Raw genomic sequence first — 22809 nt, forward strand, 5'->3', positions numbered from 1 at the left:
ACTTTATATCTAACCAATCTGAACAGCATCGGTGTTGACGATTTACGCCTATAGCTTTAGTATAGCATTCCTTTAGATGAGCTTTGAATGGATTGAAATCACAAAGTAGAGATTCCTGAGAAAAGTCTCTTATTAAAGAGGAAATTAGCTTTTCGCTGAGAAGTTCAGTAACTCATATCCCAACCAGAGGTTTCTGCGGTTTCTTTCCCACCAAGTCTCAAGTGGAGGCGAGTCCTTTCACAATGAGGAAGTGAATGAGCGTCATTGTGGCTTTGCATGGGATTAGCCCATTTTAAAGCCCCTTAGTAAGATTTACCCACATTATTCACATTTTAATGGACATTCCCACCCCCACATACACATGTTGGCGAAAATCAAAATCCATGGCAATGAAATAAGGCTTAATGCAAGGAAAGACATTTCAAGGTTCACTGACCTCTCTCAAGTGTAAGTATACAATGAGAGTATTGGAATTATTAAAATGGTGAAAGCATAGGTGTTTTCTCTCTTTGGATGAGTGAACATGTACACATAAAAAGTAATTGTAACTCTTAAATGCCAAACAATCTTTCAGGGAAACAACATAAAATGAACTAACCAAAACATGGAGGTGAGAACAAGCCAGGCACACTAGCACGGCTCCACATGGACACACCGATACGGAATAACAGGAAGCCTCCCCACAAATTCCCACTAAGGCAGTGGGCCTTCTTTTTAGTACAGGCAAACTTGGTAATGTGGCATATAAAGGAAATATAGTATAACTATGTGAAGCAAGTCCTAACTATATGTTAAAATATAGTAAGTGAAATGTTGTGCTTGCTCATGGTGGGAACTGTTGGGTCTCTATAAATAATTTTATAAGGAGTACAGTCTACACTCACCCTATTTGAAAAGTGTCCTGAGATCATTTTTGTTATGAATTGGCGCTATACAAATTTAATTGATAATGCCTGAAAATTTAAATTTAAAAACTGTTAAAACAATGGTTATATTCATCCTTGACATCTACGAAACTATATATTTATGTGCCTCCTTAAAAAAAAGTTCTAGGCTGTCTGATTGGCAGATGGAGCAGTGGGGGGTTAGAGGTCATACTGTGCCTCTGCCCTTCACAGTGCAGGTAGGAGGGAGCAGAGAGAGCTACCCCAGGACCTGGCAGCCACAGGTGGGCTTTGTGATCTGTTATCATTGGTCCTGTAGCACCAAGCTGCCTCTCAGACCTCAGAGAGACCAGCAACAAGCAGGCTTATCTGTCCATTTCCATATATGCACGTGTGCACCTTTACGGCTGTGCTCCAGTTAATATTAGAAATAGCATAGCATCAGTGCAGTGGCAAGTTATGACAGAATGTGCTTTAAGTGCTTTAATGTGTACAAATGGTAAACATGTGTGTAGCCTTTCATTGTCTTGTATGGTTTTATGCCTAACTGTTTTTGGCTTTTACATAACTTTCAAGTTCCATGTTGTCTCTATGACTATGAATGGAGCTGAAATGCACAACACAAGAACTTGTTTACTGCAACATGCCACTTTCCTGTCTTGTCATCTCATCCTAACTAAGGGGTCCTTTTTCAAACATGGCAACATCTTGGTACTTTTGATATTTTGTTTGTTCTCTTCATTTTGAGCCTCATCTTCTTGAACATCCTACTCAGGGGTCAGATTAGACCTCAACTGGAAGAGCTAAATTAGGCTGACATCTGCTGCTAAGACCTTACATATCAAACAATGGGATGCATGAGGACCGTGATAGATTTCCTGAGAATGGGAAGTACCATGTAGAGTGTGTGTGTGTGTGTGTGTGTGTGTGTGTGTGTGTGTGTGTGTGTGTGTGTGTGTGTGTATAAGGCAGTGTTCACAGAAACTGTAGTTGACAACGGACAAGTGAAAAAACAAACACAAATGAAGGTCCAAGGTTTTTTGGGTCTGGGATCTGTGTTTCTGAAGAGTTGTATTTCAAAGAGTTGCGTTAACACGTGTAATGCAATGGGCACTACATTTGTGACAAATCAGGCACAATGTGACCCAAAATCAATTGCTGCAAAGCTTTAAGATGCAGATCTCAGTTTGAACAAAGCTCCTCCTCTGAGATGTTAAACAACATTTAAAGATTTGCTCCTGATTAAATTGTCTGTAGTTTTAAATGAAGTCCTGTCTGTAAACTGGTAAGCCTGCATACTATGTGCTTTACAACATTGCCAAAAACAGAAAGGTTAGCAATTCAGTGTTGTGCCAAAGCTAATTAATCCAAAAGCCATGCTCAGCCCATTTCTCTAAGCAGAACATTGCCACGATGTAGACTAGGACTTGACTTGAATTGACAATACAAAAAACTTAACCATGAAGCAAGAGTTATCTTTTAAAGATGCCATATGTGAGATTCTGAAGCCTTTTACATTTATTTTTATTTATTAACCACTTTTTATCACCAATGAGAAAACGGTTTGTAACATAACTTAAAAAACACAACCTCACACCTTGCATGTTGGATTTTCTGCAAAAATCCAAAGGATGTGACATTTATGTCTTCTTACACTGCTTCACTACAGTGTCGACAAACAACCAGAACACACCACAACACAGTCAACATCAGTCAAAGCTAATCGCTTACAAAGCTAGTTACTGCAAGGCTTGTGAAATACTACACTACACTAGTGTCACTATTAACATTGTTTTTGTAAAAGTTACACATAGAAAATTGAATCAGTCAAAAGAAGAGGCAGTGCCACGGTTGTGTAGACCAGTGGTTCTCAACCTGTGGTCCTTGAGGAGGTTTCAGGGTCCCCAAAAAATCTCCCAATCTACAGTATAGACAGTTATGGAATAACTAAATCCTATCAGACGGGGATACCTGAGACTACATCTTAGCAAATACAGGTCCATGGCCTGATCAATTCGGGGGTACTTGCCACCAAAAAGGTTTACAACAGAGTGTGTACATAATTGTATAGGTGTGCTCAGAGCCGAGTTGAGATAGAAATGGGTGGTAGGGGTGGGTGATTTTAGGAAGAAGAATCTTCTTATTGAATTTCTGGAGATGTGATGAGATTAGCCGGCAGAGGAGGTGTTTTTTTTTTTTTTTTTTGGTAACCCCAGTGACATTCCTGCGCTCATCCACCTCCTCTAACATCAAAGCCAGGTTTCTATGTAGGCGTTCAGTCTAAATAGCACAGGGGATGGTTACATCAGATGCTGTGTGTATTCATAAAATATCTCATTCATTTCTCCCTTCAAGCCCTGGACAAGAGCATCTAGGTTCTCTAGGTTTACCTGGTTTGCCCTGTGCAAATCTAATTCTTGGCACTATCAAAATTCCATTATTTGGACGCTAAATTGCTCCTTTGATAGTAGAAGTAATGTAGTTGGTTCACCAGTCACAAGATACCTGTCCTTGAATTTTAGCAAAATCTGACAATGCAGGACTGATGAGATGAAGGTATTTCCAGGTTTATGGTTCTTTCCTTCTTTGACTAACTATTGAAAGACAGTCCATTGCATGCATCCTCTACATCTGCCCCACACACATAAGTCAAAATAGACACATCGCAAGCCTGACTCTGCATCAATTAATTTCTGCAGCAACTCTGAGTCACTTTACATTCAAACAATATTAATATGATTGCTTATATAGGCTATATAATCAGCAAGTCTGTGGCTGGACACGTGTTTCAATAGAGTGGCCCACTCAACCACACATAAATGCAAACTGAAAAAACGATTTCAGCTGTGTTCACATTGGTCTGTTTGGAATGGGTGGGGGATAGGGGGGTGTCCACAGACAAAATCATTCAGACCAGTAATGTATGATATATTGTATTCACTTATTATTTTAAGGAGGGAGAAATGCATACTACAGACTCCAGAGGTAGGAGAGGTATTTCTGAGAAGCAGAGAAAAAACTTTAGACACAAAAAAAACATTTCAAACAGTGGAGCCTTTCTTGTCATTTTCATTGTACCACCTCCACAGGGGCAAGGGGTTAATGTCAAACAAGCCAAACATTCAAGCCCACTCTGTCCTGAAACAGGTGGATCAACAGACTGTCAAGTGTTTCCTCTTGAGCACTTCAAAACACCAAGGCTATTGTGCTGTACAATGACTGCTAGGAGCAGAGGAAATGTGGTTTATCATTAAGGCAGCAAAGTCCCACTGCTTCAGACCATAGACAGTAAGAGAGAGGTTCTGGAGGAGGAAACAGAGCTTTCCATAAGCGCATGCTGCCGGCCAAACAGCCGACTATTCATTTAAGTCCAGCCGGCTACTTTTATTAAAATTTAAACTTTCCTATTAGCTGTTCACAGAATAATGGAAAAAGGCCAATTATTGCCTGACTTCTTTATTAAAATGACAATAGTTTGTTTTTCTGATCCCAGAATAGTCCCCCTATTTAACAATGTAGGACACATTTTTTTTAAATATTGAAATCCAATCACTTCGTCTTCTTGTAAAACAAAGAGTGCTTAGGTAATCACAAACTAACCAATTTCAACCAATGACAGCATGACATTCGCCGCATCGATCTTCAACTTTCAGCGATACAGAGCAAAGATTCATTAGTTTAAAGTTAAAGGCAAAAGTGGTTTGGGGGGCCGGACCTCACTGATAACAGTACAAAAACACAACTTTATCAGTGATTGGGGTGAAACTGGATCATATTCCTCCAGCTGCTTTGCCTCAACTCAGCTAACTGCTGCTGCAGCTGCCACTCGCGTACAAGCGAACAGGGCTCAGCAGCCTCCCAGTGGACACAACCTCTGAGACAGACAGAGGCCAGTTTGAGGCCAACAGCGGCACTGAGGTGATTCACAGAGTTTCCTGTTCCTGTTGTTGTTAAAAGAAGCTAACTTCAGAATGTTAGCTGTCGTTAGCTAGTTAGCTCGCACAGCTGCCCCGGAGTGCCAAGAGGCAAAACAGGCGAAAAAACCAAAACACCTTGGTACTTTATTCCCTGCCGTCAAACTGTCCTTCGTCGTCATCGGACACTGCATTCAGTCCTGGTCTGGCCATGCTGTTCACTGGGAGCTACCAGCCCTACCACAGTCAGCTAATGGGTCCGCTACAGCTGCTTGACAGGGGGGGACGTAACACCCAGTGCTATTGGCTACCGAGACATGTCCCTCCCTAGCTGCCTTTTACAGGAAATACCTATATGCAGAGGCAAATAGCCCTCTGATTTCCATTTCAGGTGGAATTTAAAGATAATTAATGTTTCCTGCATTCTGTAGGTACGTTTCCAGAATTACAGATTTGAACCATCATTCATCAGTGAGCTGCTTCCTAGGTAGAGGAGCTATCTACTTATCATTAGGGATTCCCATGTTTTTTAGGACTCTAGTTGTAAGTAATAAAATTGTCTAATTAGGCTTAAATTATTTTTATTTTTCATTTCAAAGTCCGACCCCACAGTGTCTGCTTAGAAACATTATGGCTCTTGGACAAATGTAGTTTATTACCTCTGATATAGGCTATGCCTCAGCCTCACATTGTCACTTTACAGTTTAAAATGTCCTATAACACTTTTTTTATTGTGTTTTTTGCCATTGACTAATTATGCAAACTAATGTCAGATAAATGGAACAAATCAGCAAACATTCCCAACCAAAGATCAAAAAGCTTTACTTGTTGCTAAAGTAAGTTAACTGCTAGCCTCAGTTAGCCATGCTGCCCCACTGGGAGCCCATGTACAGCTAACAAATATCAAATCTTACATAGTGTTGCTTTAAAACAACAACTACTGCAGAAACTTAAGAAATAACATAAAACAGCATGTTACTGTCTCCATCTGCTAAACTCTGGATAAGAAGTAAAGGTCTACCACATACTGCTCTTCACAAACAATCTGTTGAAGAAGTAAACAGACAGTTTTCATGGGAACATATAGCATGACACCATATGAATTCAAAGAAAACATTTTGAGTAACTGGAATCCTGATACCTAATCCAATTGCCAATGCCACAGTAATGGACATCAATGTTTCACTTGTTGACCACACCTCTTGTCAATTGCTCTCACATGAGCCATTCCAAACATAGCTCCTGTTGTGTAAAACAAGATTAGTGGATGTTTCTTGACAAGGGCCACGGCTGTCAGTTCAGACCTTTGAAGTGGTGCAACTGATTCATCAGCGCAGCAAAGGGACTTTCTAAGAATAACTAACTGTAGAGAGGGAAATAAATGGGTGACTTCCTTTCATTAGGCTCACTTAAGTGTTCAAATATAGCTGGTCACAAGGGCACTTGCAGCACAAAGGTGGTATGTGGACATATTTACAAAGAGAATGGTGGTGGGTCAGAGTGAGGACATTTATGATGAGCTTTTCCCATTTATACATGTGATTTTTTGATTGGCTCGTTTTAAAACATCATTCTGTCACAGCTTAACACAGTAGTTAAATGTTTATACTGTAAAACTGAAGGAATTTGAGGATGTCAGAAGCACTGTTATCCAATGTTACGGTTATATTACGTCTATAAAGATGGTGCTATAATCTGATATATTTTCTTTGTTCCCCGACAGAAATTATACTTTAATTACTCTACTACTCTCAGTGTTGGAAAAGTTACTTTGAAAGCATAGCTTTGTAAACTAATAATTACTTCACACCATTTATGGCTCACAATTTCCATTGTCGTTTCAGTAGTTAATTATACAAAAAAGTAATTTAACATATCAATCAGACATTATTTGTATAGAAAGTAAGATTTAACATTTTACTTAAATCACTATGTAAATATGAATGTAGTTGAACTACCAGCAAGCTACTGCAAAATGTAGTTAAACTACTAGTTCAATTAGTTTAATGTAGATTAATAGTTCCCAACACAAACTACTCTTTTATAGAACGTGATTTTAACTGATAGTCTTTAAAAAAAAAGAATTATGGTTTCCAAATTCAAAATGTTTGTAAGAAGATAAATAAAATATGATGAGAATCTTTATTTACAAAAGATTCAAGCAGCTACAGACAGTAATTTGACATAAATGAAAAGAGGATTCTGAGCTTGAACATAAATAGCTGAATGGTGGGTAATAAAGAGAAGTCTAAGTCTAAGTCTAATTTTACACTTGTTTTCACATAAACTGGAGGTGCTGGCTGACTCTGGGAAATTCTGACTCTGACATTGAAATGTCTGTATTCTTACACCACGCTGCAGGAAATGAAGCAAATATTGCAATTATTAGATTTTGTTGCATCACTAGCTTTACACATGTAGCCGAAACTAACTTTTACTAATAAATATGTGGAAACCAAAAGCACATTTCTAAGTCCTGTTTCTTCTTTTACGCTGCATTAATTTAGATCCAGGTCGCATAAGCCAAACTTTACAATAAGGACATTCCACATCTGGTGAATTAAATACCATATTTAAATATATAATCAAATGGGACAAAATACAAGTTCTATCATTCTACAATGTTAAAATTAAGCATTCTCAATAATGTTTAACATTTTTCCCAGCAACACCACATTCATGTGTGAACTGTTAGGCAATAGTAACAAGAAGCCAACCAGACCATTCACAAGTTGAACTGTTCTTCTGAATGGAAGTTACATAATGCTATACAGATAAAGAGAGAGTTAATATCTAAAGAACTGTGTTGGGATCAAGAACATAAAAACATGGGTGAATGAATCGATGCCAGGATACAGAGAAAACCCTAACAGGAAAGTGAAGTAACATGGCATAAAAAAGCTAAATAAAATAACTTTTTTGTGTGTCTTTTGAGGTGAGAATTATTTAACCTTCTGTGGAATTTTTAGTGCTCTCTTAAAAACATTTGTAATATAATTAAAAATAAATACTATTTATACTATTTAAACTAAAACTGAACTAAAAGACGTTCAGGATTTCTATTCAAGGAAGAAATGTGTTGCCATATGGGGGCTTAGGTGTATGTAGGACAGCAGGAGGTTAATCTTCCCATGTAATCTTGACACATATCCAACCTTAAGCATGACTCATATCCTTTTATCTCTGAGAAAGCCAACCTGGAAATTACTAGACAGGTAAACAACTCAAATGAATTCAGTGAAAGGGTAACAGAGAGGATGGACAAACAGTAAACATGGAGACTTTCATGGAAAGTCCTGTATTTTGAAGTTCATCTGCTGAAAAATCACATGAAAGGTAGAGCAAGGTAGTACAAAAAGAGAAAACAAAAACATCTGAATGGGTTTGAATTCAGTCACTACAAAAGCACTAAATGCAAAAAAACAGCAAGATCTTCACACAAATATTAAACCTCCCATTTCAAAGACGGTGGCTCTCATAGGAAATTGCCCAAACAGGCGTCCATAAGGGAGATTAGATTGAGCTGCATTGCCGCGCAAATGCCTGCTAATCAGCTTTAGCACTTAAGCTAATACCAAAAGGACTGCAAAGCACCTGTGGGAAACTCAGTTGCCATTCAGTATAACCCCACTGCTAATTGCTAATTGTCCCATTGTAAGACAATGTGGGCTCAAGGCTAGACCTGATCCCACTCTAAGACTTATGCTAGTGAACTAACCTTTTCTATGTTCCCACGAATACTGGGCTCACAGCCACTGCAAACCACTTAAGCGTCTTGAAACGTGAACATTAAAACCTGAACCTTGACAAACAATCAAACAAAAAACAATACTAATATAACGTAAAGTTATTCCTACTCTGAATCTAACAATTTGAAAATGTTGTATGGACACCATAATCACAGCTTTTGGCATGAAAATTTTATTTCTTTTTTGACTAAGTCTGATCAACCTTCTCAAAAGATCAAAAAAGGTATCATAGATGGGATTGGGTGGCAGGTTAACGTAAGGCTGAGTTCACGACTGACCATAAAGTCTGTCTGGGAATGTGTGCTTGCATGTATTTGACTGGCCGACAAAGTGGGTAGCCAGATGTTGTTGGACTGCACTAAAGCAAAGGTCAAGTTAGGATCATCTTCACTGCTGGATAAGCCTGCAGCAGCAACCCACTTGCAGTAGTAGTGGTAAATGAGGATTCAGCATCTTTGTAATTTACAATATGGGACACTGTAATGAGGTCCCCGATCCTAGAAGATATTTTAAAAAGAAGTCTGGAGTTCTGAAGGTTTCACTATGCAATCAAACTCGGTTCCTTTAAATAGTACATTAAAATCAAATCAGCCTTTCTAAATCACACCCCTTGTACTCTCCAATCTCTGACTCCTCTCAGAGAATTACTATCTAGTTCAGTCACTGTCATTTTCTTGCCAATGCTGGTTCATTCTTTAGTCTCTGGAATCTCTTTTTCAGAGCACCCCTGATTCCAACACTTTTATGTAGTGACTTGTACTCTGGGTGATGAAAGAATTTATGCTCTTTGACTTTTTGTGATTGGATAGCAGTCATAAATATGGAAATATATGCATGGTGGGGACTTAATAATGTAAGAAAGATTGTTGATTGGCCTATAGGTCAGAGACCGTCCTTGAACTAAAAACTAAAATCTTAATGATTGCTGCAACAGAACCATGTCCCACTGTAATGCTTCATATGTGAAACACAAAAGACAAAACTTAAGCTAGAAGTTAAGGCATGAGCAGATAATGTAAAGAGGTGTAAAGAGAGTCAATTCGATTTGGAAAAGAAAGAGGAAGAGAGTGGATACATCAAACAATAAAAGTCCATTAAAGCCATCCATCAGTGCGGCTGTGGTCAGAGGTGGGAGATCCGGCTATCCCTCTCCGGGGAACAGAGAGATGAATGACTTCCTAACAGGTGGACTATGAGCTTAACAGGAGGGGGGTAGCAGCAAGAGGACGTGGGGTTTAACCTGGGACTGAGGCAGTGTTGGGTTACAACTGCTCCTCCGGAGAGTAACCGTGACCCTGTGGCTGTCTCAACTCACAGGAAGTGGATTTATTTTTCCTAGCCTTTTCCCAGTAATCCTCCTTTCACAGACACACGTACAGGCGTGTGGACACAAACACGAGGATTCACACATTCAGAGTGGCACACATACACAGGTGGAAAAAAGATGAATGTACATATGCTTATAGAGTCATATTAAAATGCTCAAGCACGAGCATTAATATGGATTTGGGGGTTTCATATAACTAGCCTTGGCAGTATAATCTATAGAAGAGCGGTTCCACAAACAGCTCAAACACAGATTAAAAGAAAAATGAGCCAGTGCTCACAGATGAGACAGACATAACTATTTCCAACCTTCCAGCTAGCTAAACATGGCATAAAAAAATCCATTCCTAAATGTTCTGAAGGTCCACTAAAAGTACAATTCTGTCTTGGCTAACCTTCGGGCAATCACTCAAGGTCTGCAGGTAGATGCTTCTCAATGAGAGGAAAAAAGAAGACATGAAAAAATGTTCAGGGAAAATCAATAACTTGTTTTTCTGCGAGCCTGGAGGAGCTGTACAGAAATAAGCCCAGCCAGCAACACAACCATGAGGTGTCTGATCAACCTACGCAGTTCACCGTGCCACATCCTCCCTGCCTCCACTCAGGGAGAAAATAGCATCAGCGAGCAACAATGCCAGATATCAAGGTAGCCTGTTATTTCCACACACATACACACTAGAAGTTCCTTTATAATGGTGTAGCTGCAGTTGTCCACCAGTTAGACAAACTTAAATACAGTCAAAACAATAATTTGGCCTTAATGTGTTAGTCAGTCCACCTTTAAAACAACTAGATTTTCTGTTACAGACATGTAGAACTTTCCAAATAAACATCACTCCTAAATAGAGCGCATACTGCAACAGTGGGAAATACAGTTGGTAACAAATACTGGGAAAAGGAATCAGAGATTGGAATTGTGTGTTTTTGCCAGCAGGAGAGAACAACAAAAATGCCAAACATATTTTAGTTTAATGTTGCCCTAATGGCAAATATAGAAAATCACAGAATATGACGCAGGATGTTTTCCTTTTTTGGCTCATATGAAGGGGCGGCAGTTAACAAAGCCAACTCAACATGAAAAGGGTGTATTTTATTAGAAGAATTTTTAAGTCTTTTTAGTTTGTTTGTATAGCAGCATATTAATCTTACAAGTAGAGACAATACATGTAAAACATATAATTATTATCAGTTTCAACAACCTTTGAATGGAGAGAATGGAGAAGGCAAATGGAGAAGAAAGACTCAATCCTGATTCCTGGCACAAGGAGAACACAGAATCAACAATCATTAAAAACATGAGCTGATCACAAGGGGAAGGCAGAGTACCATGAATGTTTTTGGTTGTCTTCTCTCTCCCTCTCTCTCTCTCTCTCTCTCTCTCTCTCTCTCTCTCTCTCTCTCTCTATCTGGACGAAAATTTGTTTTATCTCATTGCTCTATTTTGCTCTCTCACCCTAGCTCTCCCAATTTCTCCAGGCAAGGGTAACAGCAAGTGGGGAAGAAAAACACAACACATCCTCATTTGCCTTTCAGGTGTCACTGGTACCTGTAATAGACCTGGCTGGCTATTTTTAGCCTCCTACACGGACTGACTGTCAGCATGTTCCCACTAGAGGCCCCTGAGGATACAAGCTGTACCCTTGAGAGAGCACATTCAGAGAGCTGAGGGTTAGTCAAATGTGGAAGGATGGCGGAGGTGACATGGAAGGAGGGAAGCCCTTAAGAGTATCAGGAACAGAGGTAAACAGCTCAGAAATAATAATGATGTGTCACAGTGAGAAAAACTGCGGTAAACTTGAAAATATGATGACAGGCTTATTACTGACATCACATGAATTTTACACCATATCACCCCTAAAACATTTAAATAGGACTGCATATAAAACAAAGATTTAGTGATACTGACATCTGGAGTCAAGGGGGCTAGTTTTGTTCCTGTTGGTATTTTACTTTAAAAAAGCTACCCCCTTAAAAACAGATCCTGATCCAGGTCATACCAGTACCATATCGTCATCCAGTCACAAGCTTCCACGTGTCTCACCTTCGTTCTACACATTCAGAACAAAGCAGGTCTTCAGGGACTCCAATGTCCTTCAACAGTGTAAAATACAGTACTGCTATTTAGTCGTTTTAGAGTAGGTATGCAACAAATTTTCATTATTGATTAATTTGTTAATTACTTTATCCATAAATCAATATTTTTTTAGTCTTTACAGTGCCAGAAAACAGAGAGTCCAAGATGACACTTTCAAATATTTTTTTTCTGTCCATCCAATATTAGAAAACAAATAATTGTATAACACAGAATAGCAAGTAGCCATATTTGAGAAGGCCGAACCAGTAAATGTTTTTAATAAATTGATGATTATTTTGTTAATTGACTAATCAACCAATCATTTCAGCACTATTAAAATCCCTGTGCTTTATTTGTGCTGAATAAGTAGTTAAACAGAGAAGAAACACTGTTTTTATACCCAACAATCCAAGGGGAACACAAAGTGAGAGTCACGTAAAGTTGAGATAAAAGATACGAGTGACAAGAGAAGAGACAGGAGGGGTAAGAGAGGTGAGGGGAGGGGCAGGTGGGAATCCGAAACAGAGATTCCCATCTTGAATTAGTGATAAGGCTTGCCCTCCTCTTGTATTTTTGATGAGGAAGATCAGGTTTTTGAGCACTTACATGCAAGGCGCCAAGGAGACTGGAGCCACCACAGGGAGTCTTGCAGCACAGCAGAGCATTACGGGACATGTGCGGTGTCCCGAGACGAGTTTCCGCTTTGACTCCGCTTTCACTGGGGCAATCAACTGGTCGGGACTCGTCACGTAATATTATGTTACGTAAGGTCTAATCAAATACTTACTGCTGCATTAAGCGCTTTCTGCCCATAGAAGGAGAAACTCATCTGCCAGACTTTATGCAAAACAACAGCCTATTTACACATCCAGCAACCTCGGAGCAACATGAGCATCGCACTGAAATTGTCTCCAGTGGGCACTTTTAGCTGCTAGCATCCCAATACAAAGTTGTTCTCCACAATGCAATGCAATATCACATTGCACAGCGCAATCAAACACTTGCAATCGATATTGCTGGTAGAATATTTTGTATCATGTCAACCATTTTCCAAGACAAAGGATGACAGGATTGTCGCCATAATAATTTTCCAGAGTTGTGATAGTTCATAAACCACAGTGCTGTGTTTAGGTGTCTGACAAGCTTTGGATGGATCACTTAAACTGGACATGCTGGATTGTTTTGCCATCTTCTTCCACCCACATCAACACAGTGCCTACCTTTTTTTTTTTTAAACACAGTGTTATTTTAGATCTGAATGTTGCCTACATGCATGCTGGGAAGCCAAAACAATAAGCGAAGAGGCTAAAAGCTGCGCAGACCTGTAAAGTTGGTTGTTGATTGTAAGTGTGTCCAGCACTACCACTGATCCTCTTACAATAAATACTCACTTAAAGTAAATTCAACCCCATTAAAATTGCCATATCAGGCGTATAACATGCTCTGTATGCCTGCATGTTTATTACATTAGGGCCTACATGAGAATAAATAAGCAAGAGTCAGTTATTCTAACAGGGTATGAGAGAATGAATTCACATGTTTGATTGTGCTTTCACTGCGTGTGCACAAGTGTTTTTCCCTGAATGTAACACTATGTTTGTGTGGACATGTGTGTGAGTGTGAGGATGTTATGCAGCCTCTGGGAGCCCTTGTCCTGATGGAAAGTGAACCCCCCTCCCCCCTCGAGCTGTTACTATCTTTAGCTCGTTTCCGTCGTGTCTTGTCACTCGTGTTCTCCTCTACAGCACTTAAATCGGGTATCTAAACCTCCCGGTCATCCAATATCCTTTACTTCCCCTGCACAGGAAGCTAGAGAGGAGTGGGAGTGGGGCCATCTGTGTAAATGTAGACAGCAGTACACACTGCAATTACACAAACATGCATGTCCTTATATATTCACAGTTGATGCATGTACCTGAAAAGTCACTACAAATGACAGCAGAACACAGGAAATTCACTACACACACTATGATTATTAAGGATAGTGCACTTATTCACACAAGATGGAAGGCCATACAACCCCAACGTAAACACACACACACAGGTCTATGATAGGAGGCATGTTGGTAGAGGACACCTTGTCTGGTCAAAGTGGCGTCACAGCTAACGTCTGCAGGGACACGAGAGATGGCGTAAGTAACCAAATCTAACCTTCTGCTATCTAATCGCCTCTTAAATCGCACAGACTAAAACACACACACACCCATACTTGCACAGCCAAAGCTTTGAGGACAGTTTATCAGCAGAATTATTAAAAACCTTCCACAAAACTATATAGCTAACCTTGATTAACTAGATGACCCCAACCTTGACTCTAAACTGCACAACAAACTCCACTTCAAACCAACCCTCTGTACAAGTAACAACTAGCAACCTGCTCTCCTTTTTATGAACATACCGATGTGGACATTTCAGTCCTTATGAAGATAGATAGACCATGCACGCATGCACACACGCGCACACACACGCGCGCACACACGCGCGCACACACACACACACTCATTATAACACTTTGCTGTCTTCCTTGGCCTCATTTCACGCTTGCCATTCTTCATGTGTTTCACAGCTGACTTGATATCTGTTCAGTGCAATGGGTTTGACACTCTCCGTGTCGCCACCTACTCTCTGCTGCCACTCAACTACAGGAGAGACTCAAGCAGCCGAAACACTGTACTACATTTTGAGAGATGCCTGGTGGAATAATTCAAGGTATACTTGCTGCTCACACTACACACTCTGTAAGTTATATACTATAAGTGCATAACAAACTACTTTTGTTAAGGATAATTTTTTATGTAGTTCTGCTTATTTCAAAATGGTATATCTAATCAAATTTGAGTTTAAGAAAGCAGTGAAGGCAGTTATAGTAAGAATGGCAAGAATGACTTCATCAAATTAACAGTTGAATTAGTTCAAATTAAATTTTATGTTATTCAGTCTCAGAACTGCCTAGCCAGAGACAAGTAGAAAACTATTTAGCTAGCACCTGGTGCTCCTAGAGGCCCCTCATTGACATCTGGGGATCCTTGAAACCTGAATTCGGGTGCACTGTCTCAATCATATGAGGATATTTAAACACATTAAAACAAATGTACAACAGTGTGAAAAGACTTAACTTTAATGCCATTGAAGTCAAAGGAAAAAGTAAGTAAGAGGAGATGGCCCTAAATTAAGGACATGAAGGTCACCAATGGCAGCAGGAACTACGAGTGCAGGAACCTCCTCATCCAGCCACCCACGTACCCAACCTCAGGCCATTTGCATCTCCCATCCCTTCCCTCACTCCATTTCCGCCAACGCTCGGACCCATTAGGGCGATGGGGGGGGGGAAACACGGATCCAGGGCGGAAGGGAAAGCACTCTGAGGACATCAACAAGCGGAGAAGGGGGAGGAAAAGAGTAGGAAATGACCAGCGGGGAAGAGAAGAGGAGAGCAGAGGAGAGTTCCTCAGTGATGTAAATCAGAGCTGACAGGAGGAGTAGCACTGGGGGCTCCCTGCTCTGAACCGTCCTAAGCAGGAATGACTCTCACACACACACATTCACACTCCAGCGCTCAGTGACTCATGTACACACACAAACAGACCCCCAAGTATCCACACTCACTTATACACACAACGTTTCTGCTGACACATGTGCGCACACTACGTAAACACACATGCAGGCTCGTTCACTCACATGCCCACTGACATAACTGCTCTCACAGAGGGTACGACATGCTGCAGGAGGCACAGAGAAGGGATGGATGTGCATGAATGAGCCAGGAACCATCTGTGTGTGTGTGTGTGTGTGTGTGTGTGTGTGTGTGTGTGTGTGTGTGTGTGTGTGTATGCCTGCATATTTAAAATTTGGACACATTTTACCACATTTAGCTGAAATTAAAACGGTGAGAAAGCATGTAAGGGCATTCATCGTGCCATTTATGGCAAGGATAAAACTGATGTATATGTATTAAATGTGTGTGACACCAGTGTGCAGTGAGTAAGTCAGTGAGTTAAAAAGGCAGGCACAACTCCAGCTAGTCTATTATTAGAGCTGCGGCTGCTGCTCCCGCTGCTCCCTGGTTGGGGCCCCCGGGGGCCAGGGCACCGGCACGTGGATTCCTGCTCTCTCCCCATCTCTCTGATCTCTATTCCTCCTCATCTCTCTCTCTCTTTCTCTCTCTCTCGCTCTCTCTCTCGCTCTCTGATCTCTCACGGGTCTTTTCATTCAGATTCGTACAGGGAGCAAAGACGAGCTCCTTCAGCAACGCAGAGAAGGAAGAGGAGATGGGGAGGAGGAGGAAGATGCAGAGAGGAAAAGAAGGAGAAGGAGAAAAGTCCCTGAGAGAGACCCTGCTGCTGATTACACAGCAGTCTTAGATTAAACAGTAAATAAAGAGGTTTAAAACGCACATGACAGCAGAATAAGAACCAGAAAGTGTATATTATACTATACTATTGCATACAACTATTTGCACGCAAATGTAAAAGCTTTGCATTGTGTAAAAGCTGAATTACTAATCCAATCGAAATATCAATATGTGAATCACAACTACGGCATAGAGAAACATACATTAAAATACATATTTTGTGGAGATTTACTTTAAATGGTCCATTTAATGTCTTTCCTGCATTTGACAATTTGTTAGAAATTATCCGTAACGATAAACCTATCCATCTGATACTCCAAGCAGGTCAAAACTAGTGCGTTCTTCCACCCATTCATCCACATACGTCCCTGATAACATCAGAACATTTTGAGTCATGAATGGCTGTTGTGTGTTTACTGAAGTCTTGAACCAAAGCCACTTATCTAACTTGGCCATCCAGACTCTAAATGACTTCCAAATGGCTTGGTCCATTCGTGTCTTTCCTCCCACACAGCAGCCAACAGCAGGGAAGGAGACACAAAGACAAGTATGGCAGCCCACTGAAGAAAAATGACTACCGCTGCAAAAGGAGCTATCATTCACGTTGACTGAGTTTTTCAACATTTCTTTTAAGGGATTGTAAAGGGATAAGGAGATCATTAAAGGCAAATACATTCTGTCGTTCTGTCAAAGTATAAAGTACTGCTTTTTTTTGTAAGAGCACAACAACCCCAGTACATTAAACCTGTAAATAGAAACCACATCTCTGCAGCTCTATCCCTCAAATGTGCCTTCACACTACTTGACTTTTAGGCTAAGAGTTTCAAAACAGTCACAGCCCTAAAGGAAAAAGATTTCTCTTTTGAAATGATATCCATCATCTGTTTATGAATAAACATGAACAAAGATGAGCACATTTCCATGTGCATGCAGAGGAACAGGGCATACAATACAAATATTACTAGGGACACAAATGCTACTTTCAGTATTTCATTTGCAATGATACCCACACCTGACTCAATTTCCTTTTTTATCATTTATTAAAGGTCCATGTAAGAATTAGGAGGCAGACATAGAATATAATATGCATAGTTATAGTAGTATGTAACTAACTGATGAATCCTGTTTGTTACCTTAGAATGAGACGTTTATATCTACAGATGCTGCGGGTCGCCTTCCATGGAGTCCGCCATGTTGAACCGCCATGTTACTATTACTATAGTATCTGAGAAGGGACAAACCAAATACTGGCTCTAGATAGGGCTGTTTTTTTTTTTTACCATAGTACTGTACCATTCTAGCGTGCTACTGTAGTTTCTCTTTTGCGCTTGGAAGGGGAGGGTGAAGCGACATAGCTGCTATCTGCAATTATAGTGCTAGATTATTTATTGTTGTTTTTACTGTATATGTGGATGGAGGTTTCAAGCTTTTTGTGTGAGTGATAGCTGGCTATAACACAGTGAGAGCTGAACTACCTTTGCTCATGTTTATGTATTTGCATGCAGTTAACATTACTAAATAATGATGGATGGGTGGATAAAGCCTCAAAGAAGGCCAAACATATACATGGGTATGTTTTTTGTCATCACAAAAGACTCTCCAGACTTATCATTTAATGCACTGTGGTTCTTCTTTAAAACAGAGGGGGGCAGTAATTACCTGTGACCTCTCTGAGATGCTGTGTGGGGGACAGACTATTACTCGGGGACCACACTAGAGACCTACAGAATGTTAACTGTGATGCTGTAATGAATGCATCTTTAGGATCTAGGCTATGGAATCAGAGGAGTCAGGATGGGATTTTTTTCTTACATGCCAGCCTTGAAACAAAATGTCATGCAGTGAACTTTTATAGTAGAAATACACAACAAACAATGGAAAGGTTTACAGCAACCATGGGCAAATGAAAGATCTAGCACGGGATATCAAACTGCTGGCTCAGGGGACATTTCCTCCCTCTGGCCTGTCATTCATGATGTCAAAAATATAATCTGCAAGATTATTATTATTTTTCTAGTTGCATCATCAGAATGAATCAGAATCAGAAGGAGATTTATTGCCAGGTAGGTTTTTACACATACGAGGAATTTATCTTGGTGCAATGGTGCTTAAAATATACAATCACACAAAAATATGTAAATCACACAAAAATATACAAGTCAAACAATCATAGCATATCAATCATATCAATCCAACTGCCCTTTCATATACAATTAAAATGAAAATTCTATTTTGAACAATGTATTTCGCTTGGTGGAAAATGATGGCAAAGGTCAAAGGTGCCCACAAATGCATGCAAAGGGTTGATATAAGGAGAGCAGGCTGCGAACAACAAAGATGATATAAAATAATATCAAAATGTATAGAAACTGCTGCATTTGTGTGTTAAGTATGATAATAATGGAGATATTTTCACAATATTGCACTATTCTTGTTGAAGGTTGAAGTCGCCTTCCTATGAGATGATAATACCAGCAATGGCCCCAAGCCAGACACCTGATTTACAGCTACCATGAGCAAATTAAAGATCTAGCACTTTAACATGGCAGATATTTCACCACACAACATAAGATCTAAACCAGCCATCCTCACTTCTCTGAGAGCATGTTGTTTTCCTAATACTCTTTAAACCTGCACATTAAGACCAACTGACATCAATCTCATGTTTCTACCCGTTTAGCAGGGATCAGCATTTGTGGAGTAAGCGGATAGCACTAATTCACATGTAGGATTTTACCTTGCGACATAGTGTGAACTTGCTATTCAAGTTCGAGGCCAGGTTAGGGTTGGGTCCTGCCCTGTCGCCCCAGATGAACAACAAGAAAAACCACAGAAAGGAATGATCTGGAAAACACAACATTTACCAGGTTGTTGTCAAAAAAACCTTACAAGAAGGCAGCTGAAAAAGATGGAGAAAAAGTCTTGTAATGGGAAAGCCCTGAAGCTAGAAATATATTGCTCTGCTACTCTGACAGAGCCGCTCAGTGGCTAGCTCTGGTTGTATTTGGCAATAGTGACAACATCAAAAGTCACTTAGGTCAACAAAAAGTCCACTGTTTCATTTCAAAGTCAAACTATACTTTTATACAGTCAAATCTGAAAACAAATTGAAATATATATATATATATATATATATATATTATATATATATATATATAAGGCTCAATCCAGGACAAATGTTGAACTAGGACATTTCAACTTGAATTTCACTCTTACTGAACTGTAGCGTAGCTTTAAAAGAGGAAAAAGCTTCATTTAAGCTGCATTACCATTTAAAATAGAATATTTTATCAACGTAATCACTGAATTATAGTTGTAGTTCTGATGTGTGAATAGACAGGATTGTATACTTAGAGTAGTAGTATGTCTCTGAATGATGCTGAACAAAGGATGAAAACAACAACAAGTGCAAAGACAGATAGCAGAGTGCTGGTATCACCGCATCTCTGTCAAGTGAACGGGCTGTTGTCCTTTGAGGCAGGTGTCAGTACTGCAGCAGGATGGCAAAACTAAAGACTGGTCTGCACTGCCACCTGGTGGTCATTGGAACACTTCCCCCCATGCCCCCCAAATGTTTCATTTCAGCCTCTAAAATGCTGCAATGTAATTCTTTTTATATGGTGAATAGAAGCTGGATATTGCTGCTTCTGTACATTTTCTTTACGTTCAGTGGCGGCCATTTGTCATGCCGTGTGTTATTGTGTCTAAGGGAAATCCACACATCTAAGGCAACTTTATCAAATGTAACAATCCACACAGACGCTGAGTCACTTCAGGATCCCCAGCATTTTTTTACACTCCTTTTTGGGGGCACGTGCTCAGTAAAAAGTAAAAGAATAAAAGAGAACAGACTAATCTTCACAAACAGCTGTATAAATCACTCAAATCTCGCACTGTTTAAATGGTGTGAACTTATTTACCATTGTCATGGCTTACCATTAATATATATTGACATCAATATCAAGGCCCCCAGTTTCACAATGAAATGAAAACAAAGGTATTTTCTTCTTTATGCTGCACATTAAGCCTACTTGAAAATGTTCGTTGAGGCCATTCTCAGACCTCTCGGCCCCTCAAGAGCTGTGCTGCTGAAAACAGCTGCTTCTGAGGGCAGTAATAGGTTGGAGTCCATGTGGATAGAACGGACTGATGCATCAGTAGTTGCCACTTATATCTCACTTATGATGTGGATTCCCAGTAAACATTTCTGTAGACCTCTATGTACTTCTTTCATTGTTGTATGGTGCCGTTCATATGTTTTTTGCTATTCAGTCTTTTTAATCAAGAAATTGTAATAGATATTTCCAGTTTAGTAACATGATTTCTAGGAATGCACGATATGGGTTTTTTTCAGCTGATACAATAACCAATAATTACCTTCTTCTCACTGCCGATACCGATAATTTCACATTTTTGTATTCTAAATAAAAGTTCACAACCTGTAGTTGATGCACGCCTGATGGTAAGAAAGGCTAAAATGTAGTGAGCTTAGATGGATGATTTCATAGTTCTGACCTAACCAAACTGACATCACTATTGTTAAAACAACAAAAACAAAAAACAGTTCTGAAGTGTTCATGCATTTCTTCTTGTCAAGTACATCAAAAACTTTACAAACATACTTTGGCTTTCATAGATACAACAGAGTATTAGGGCCATACTAAGAAAAAAAGATTTATTTTTTGGGGAAATTATGAGAATAAAGTCATAATATTACGAGCATAAAGTCATAATATTACGAGCATAAAGTCATAATATTAGGTCTAAGAGAATAAAGTCGTAACATTACGAGAATAAAGTCATAATAAAGTCCGAGAATTTATCGCCTATAATTTAATTATCAGAATAATACATAATAATATAAATTTCGCATTATAGGTGCATCCCTAGTTCAACCCCTGTGTGACTGTAGATGTATTATGCCAGCTTACCGTGGTGCTGTGAACAGATTGGCCCAGCTCTATGACATGTGGATCAGTGGACTGTGTATCTGCCACTGTTGGACTGATCTGTGGAGAGAAAGAAAAGTCATATATCGCTGCTCCCCTTATAACCTTCAAAAAATATCTCTTTATTTCTCACTTGTATAAGCTGAACACACAGATATTATGTGTGGAACTGCAAACCAGGTCGTTTTCTCTTGATATTTCTTGTCTATGCAGTGAAGCTATATGAACAGTTTTGAAGCCTGAACATTGGTCAGTTTTAATAAAACTGCTATGATGACTGCTTGATTTTATTCCTGGTCCTGTCAAGTCGTATCATCTTCATGTTAGTTTATATGGTAGACGATAAAAATACACCATTAAACTTGTATATTACTATGATTTTATTAAAGCGTAACTACCACCTCATAATTATAGAACCCAGCCTTGAATAATTTACTAAAAATAGTTAGGTAATAGTTAGGTCAGTTAGGTAAAACTGACCTGAATGGCTGTGGGCTGCGGGTGGTGAAGGTGGGGTCCTCTGGGGTGGATGTCAGTCACATGGGGTGGGGGATCAGGGGTGGATCTCCGGCTGTGTTGTTGCAGGACGTCCTGGTAGGATTTGGTGTCAAAGTTTGTCCTCCACATCAGCACCTAGGGGATCGAGGGACCAACACAACTTCTATGACCCAAGTTCTTTAAACTTTTTAGCACAGAAAGTAAAAAAGATAACCTTTAAGTTACAACCTATTGAGAGTATAGGGGACACAGGGTTCTTTTATGTAGTCATGAAACACCAACCTGACTATCAGCACCCCCTGAGGCAAAGAGATCCCCAGCCCTGGAAAAGGATACTGTGATTACGGCGCCCTGAAAAACAAAGTAAACCATGTAGGTAAATTGAAAAAGCAAAATATTCTGAATATATTTCCATTATTAACAAAATACTTAACAAAAAATGCCGAAAAAGTTTCTATACATTTTTATATCATCAATATATATCATCTTTGTTGACAAACATAAAAAATGAAGCCCTGAAACCTGCTCTTCTTATCAACTGATTGTGGGCACCTTTGACCAACAAAATTAATTTCTTGAAATAGATTTTTTTTTTTTTTTTTTTAAATTGTATATTAAGGGGGAGGTTTAAATTCATATAAATAATCATTTCAAAAATAATCATTTAGAATGAAATATTGCAGGCCGTATTATATTATATTTTTTCTATCATGTCAAGGGCCAGAGTTAGAAGGATGGTGGGACGGAAATGGCCCCTGGGACAGCAGTTTGAGATCCCTGGCCAATAGTGTCTGATGACTGCGGGTGAACTGAGTTGTGCTGTAATATCACCTTGTGTCCATGGAGGGTGTAGATGAGGCGTCCCTCCAGCAGGTCCAGGATCTTAACAGTGCTGTCACTGGAGCCACTGATCAGGTAGTTGTTGGATGGGTGAAAGGAAAAGCTGTTGATTCCTGCACTGTGGACTGATCCAAAAGGTACAAAAATGAGCCACACACAAAAAGCACATTAACGGCAATTCACACTAAGCAAAGCAAAAAAACTCTAAGTAGCTTTAGTACACT

At 39.6% G+C, this 22809-nt stretch overlaps 1 protein-coding gene across 4 annotated transcripts in view; it reads right to left on the reverse strand.

The window, feature by feature from the left end:
- The window catches only part of poc1b (POC1 centriolar protein B), a 44909-nt gene that overhangs the window by 18321 nt on the left and 3779 nt on the right, over positions 1 to 22809 (reverse strand). For 2 of the 4 annotated variants that reach the window (XM_051382192.1, XM_051382191.1), the window contains exons 7-10: positions 22577 to 22710; positions 22028 to 22096; positions 21728 to 21880; positions 21230 to 21307 (exon numbers count right to left, since the gene is read on the reverse strand). In XM_051382192.1, coding sequence (XP_051238152.1) covers positions 21230 to 21307; positions 21728 to 21880; positions 22028 to 22096; positions 22577 to 22710 — 434 coding nt within the window. Of the gene's footprint in view, positions 1 to 15155; positions 15309 to 18333; positions 19143 to 21229; positions 21308 to 21727; positions 21881 to 22027; positions 22097 to 22576; positions 22711 to 22809 lie in introns of those variants that run through there. The other 2 variants (XM_051382193.1, XM_051382194.1) reach the window with 2 other exon arrangements.

Source organism: Dicentrarchus labrax, unplaced genomic scaffold (genome assembly GCF_905237075.1).
Source record: "Dicentrarchus labrax unplaced genomic scaffold, dlabrax2021, whole genome shotgun sequence".
NCBI classification, from domain to species: Eukaryota; Metazoa; Chordata; class Actinopteri; family Moronidae; genus Dicentrarchus; species Dicentrarchus labrax.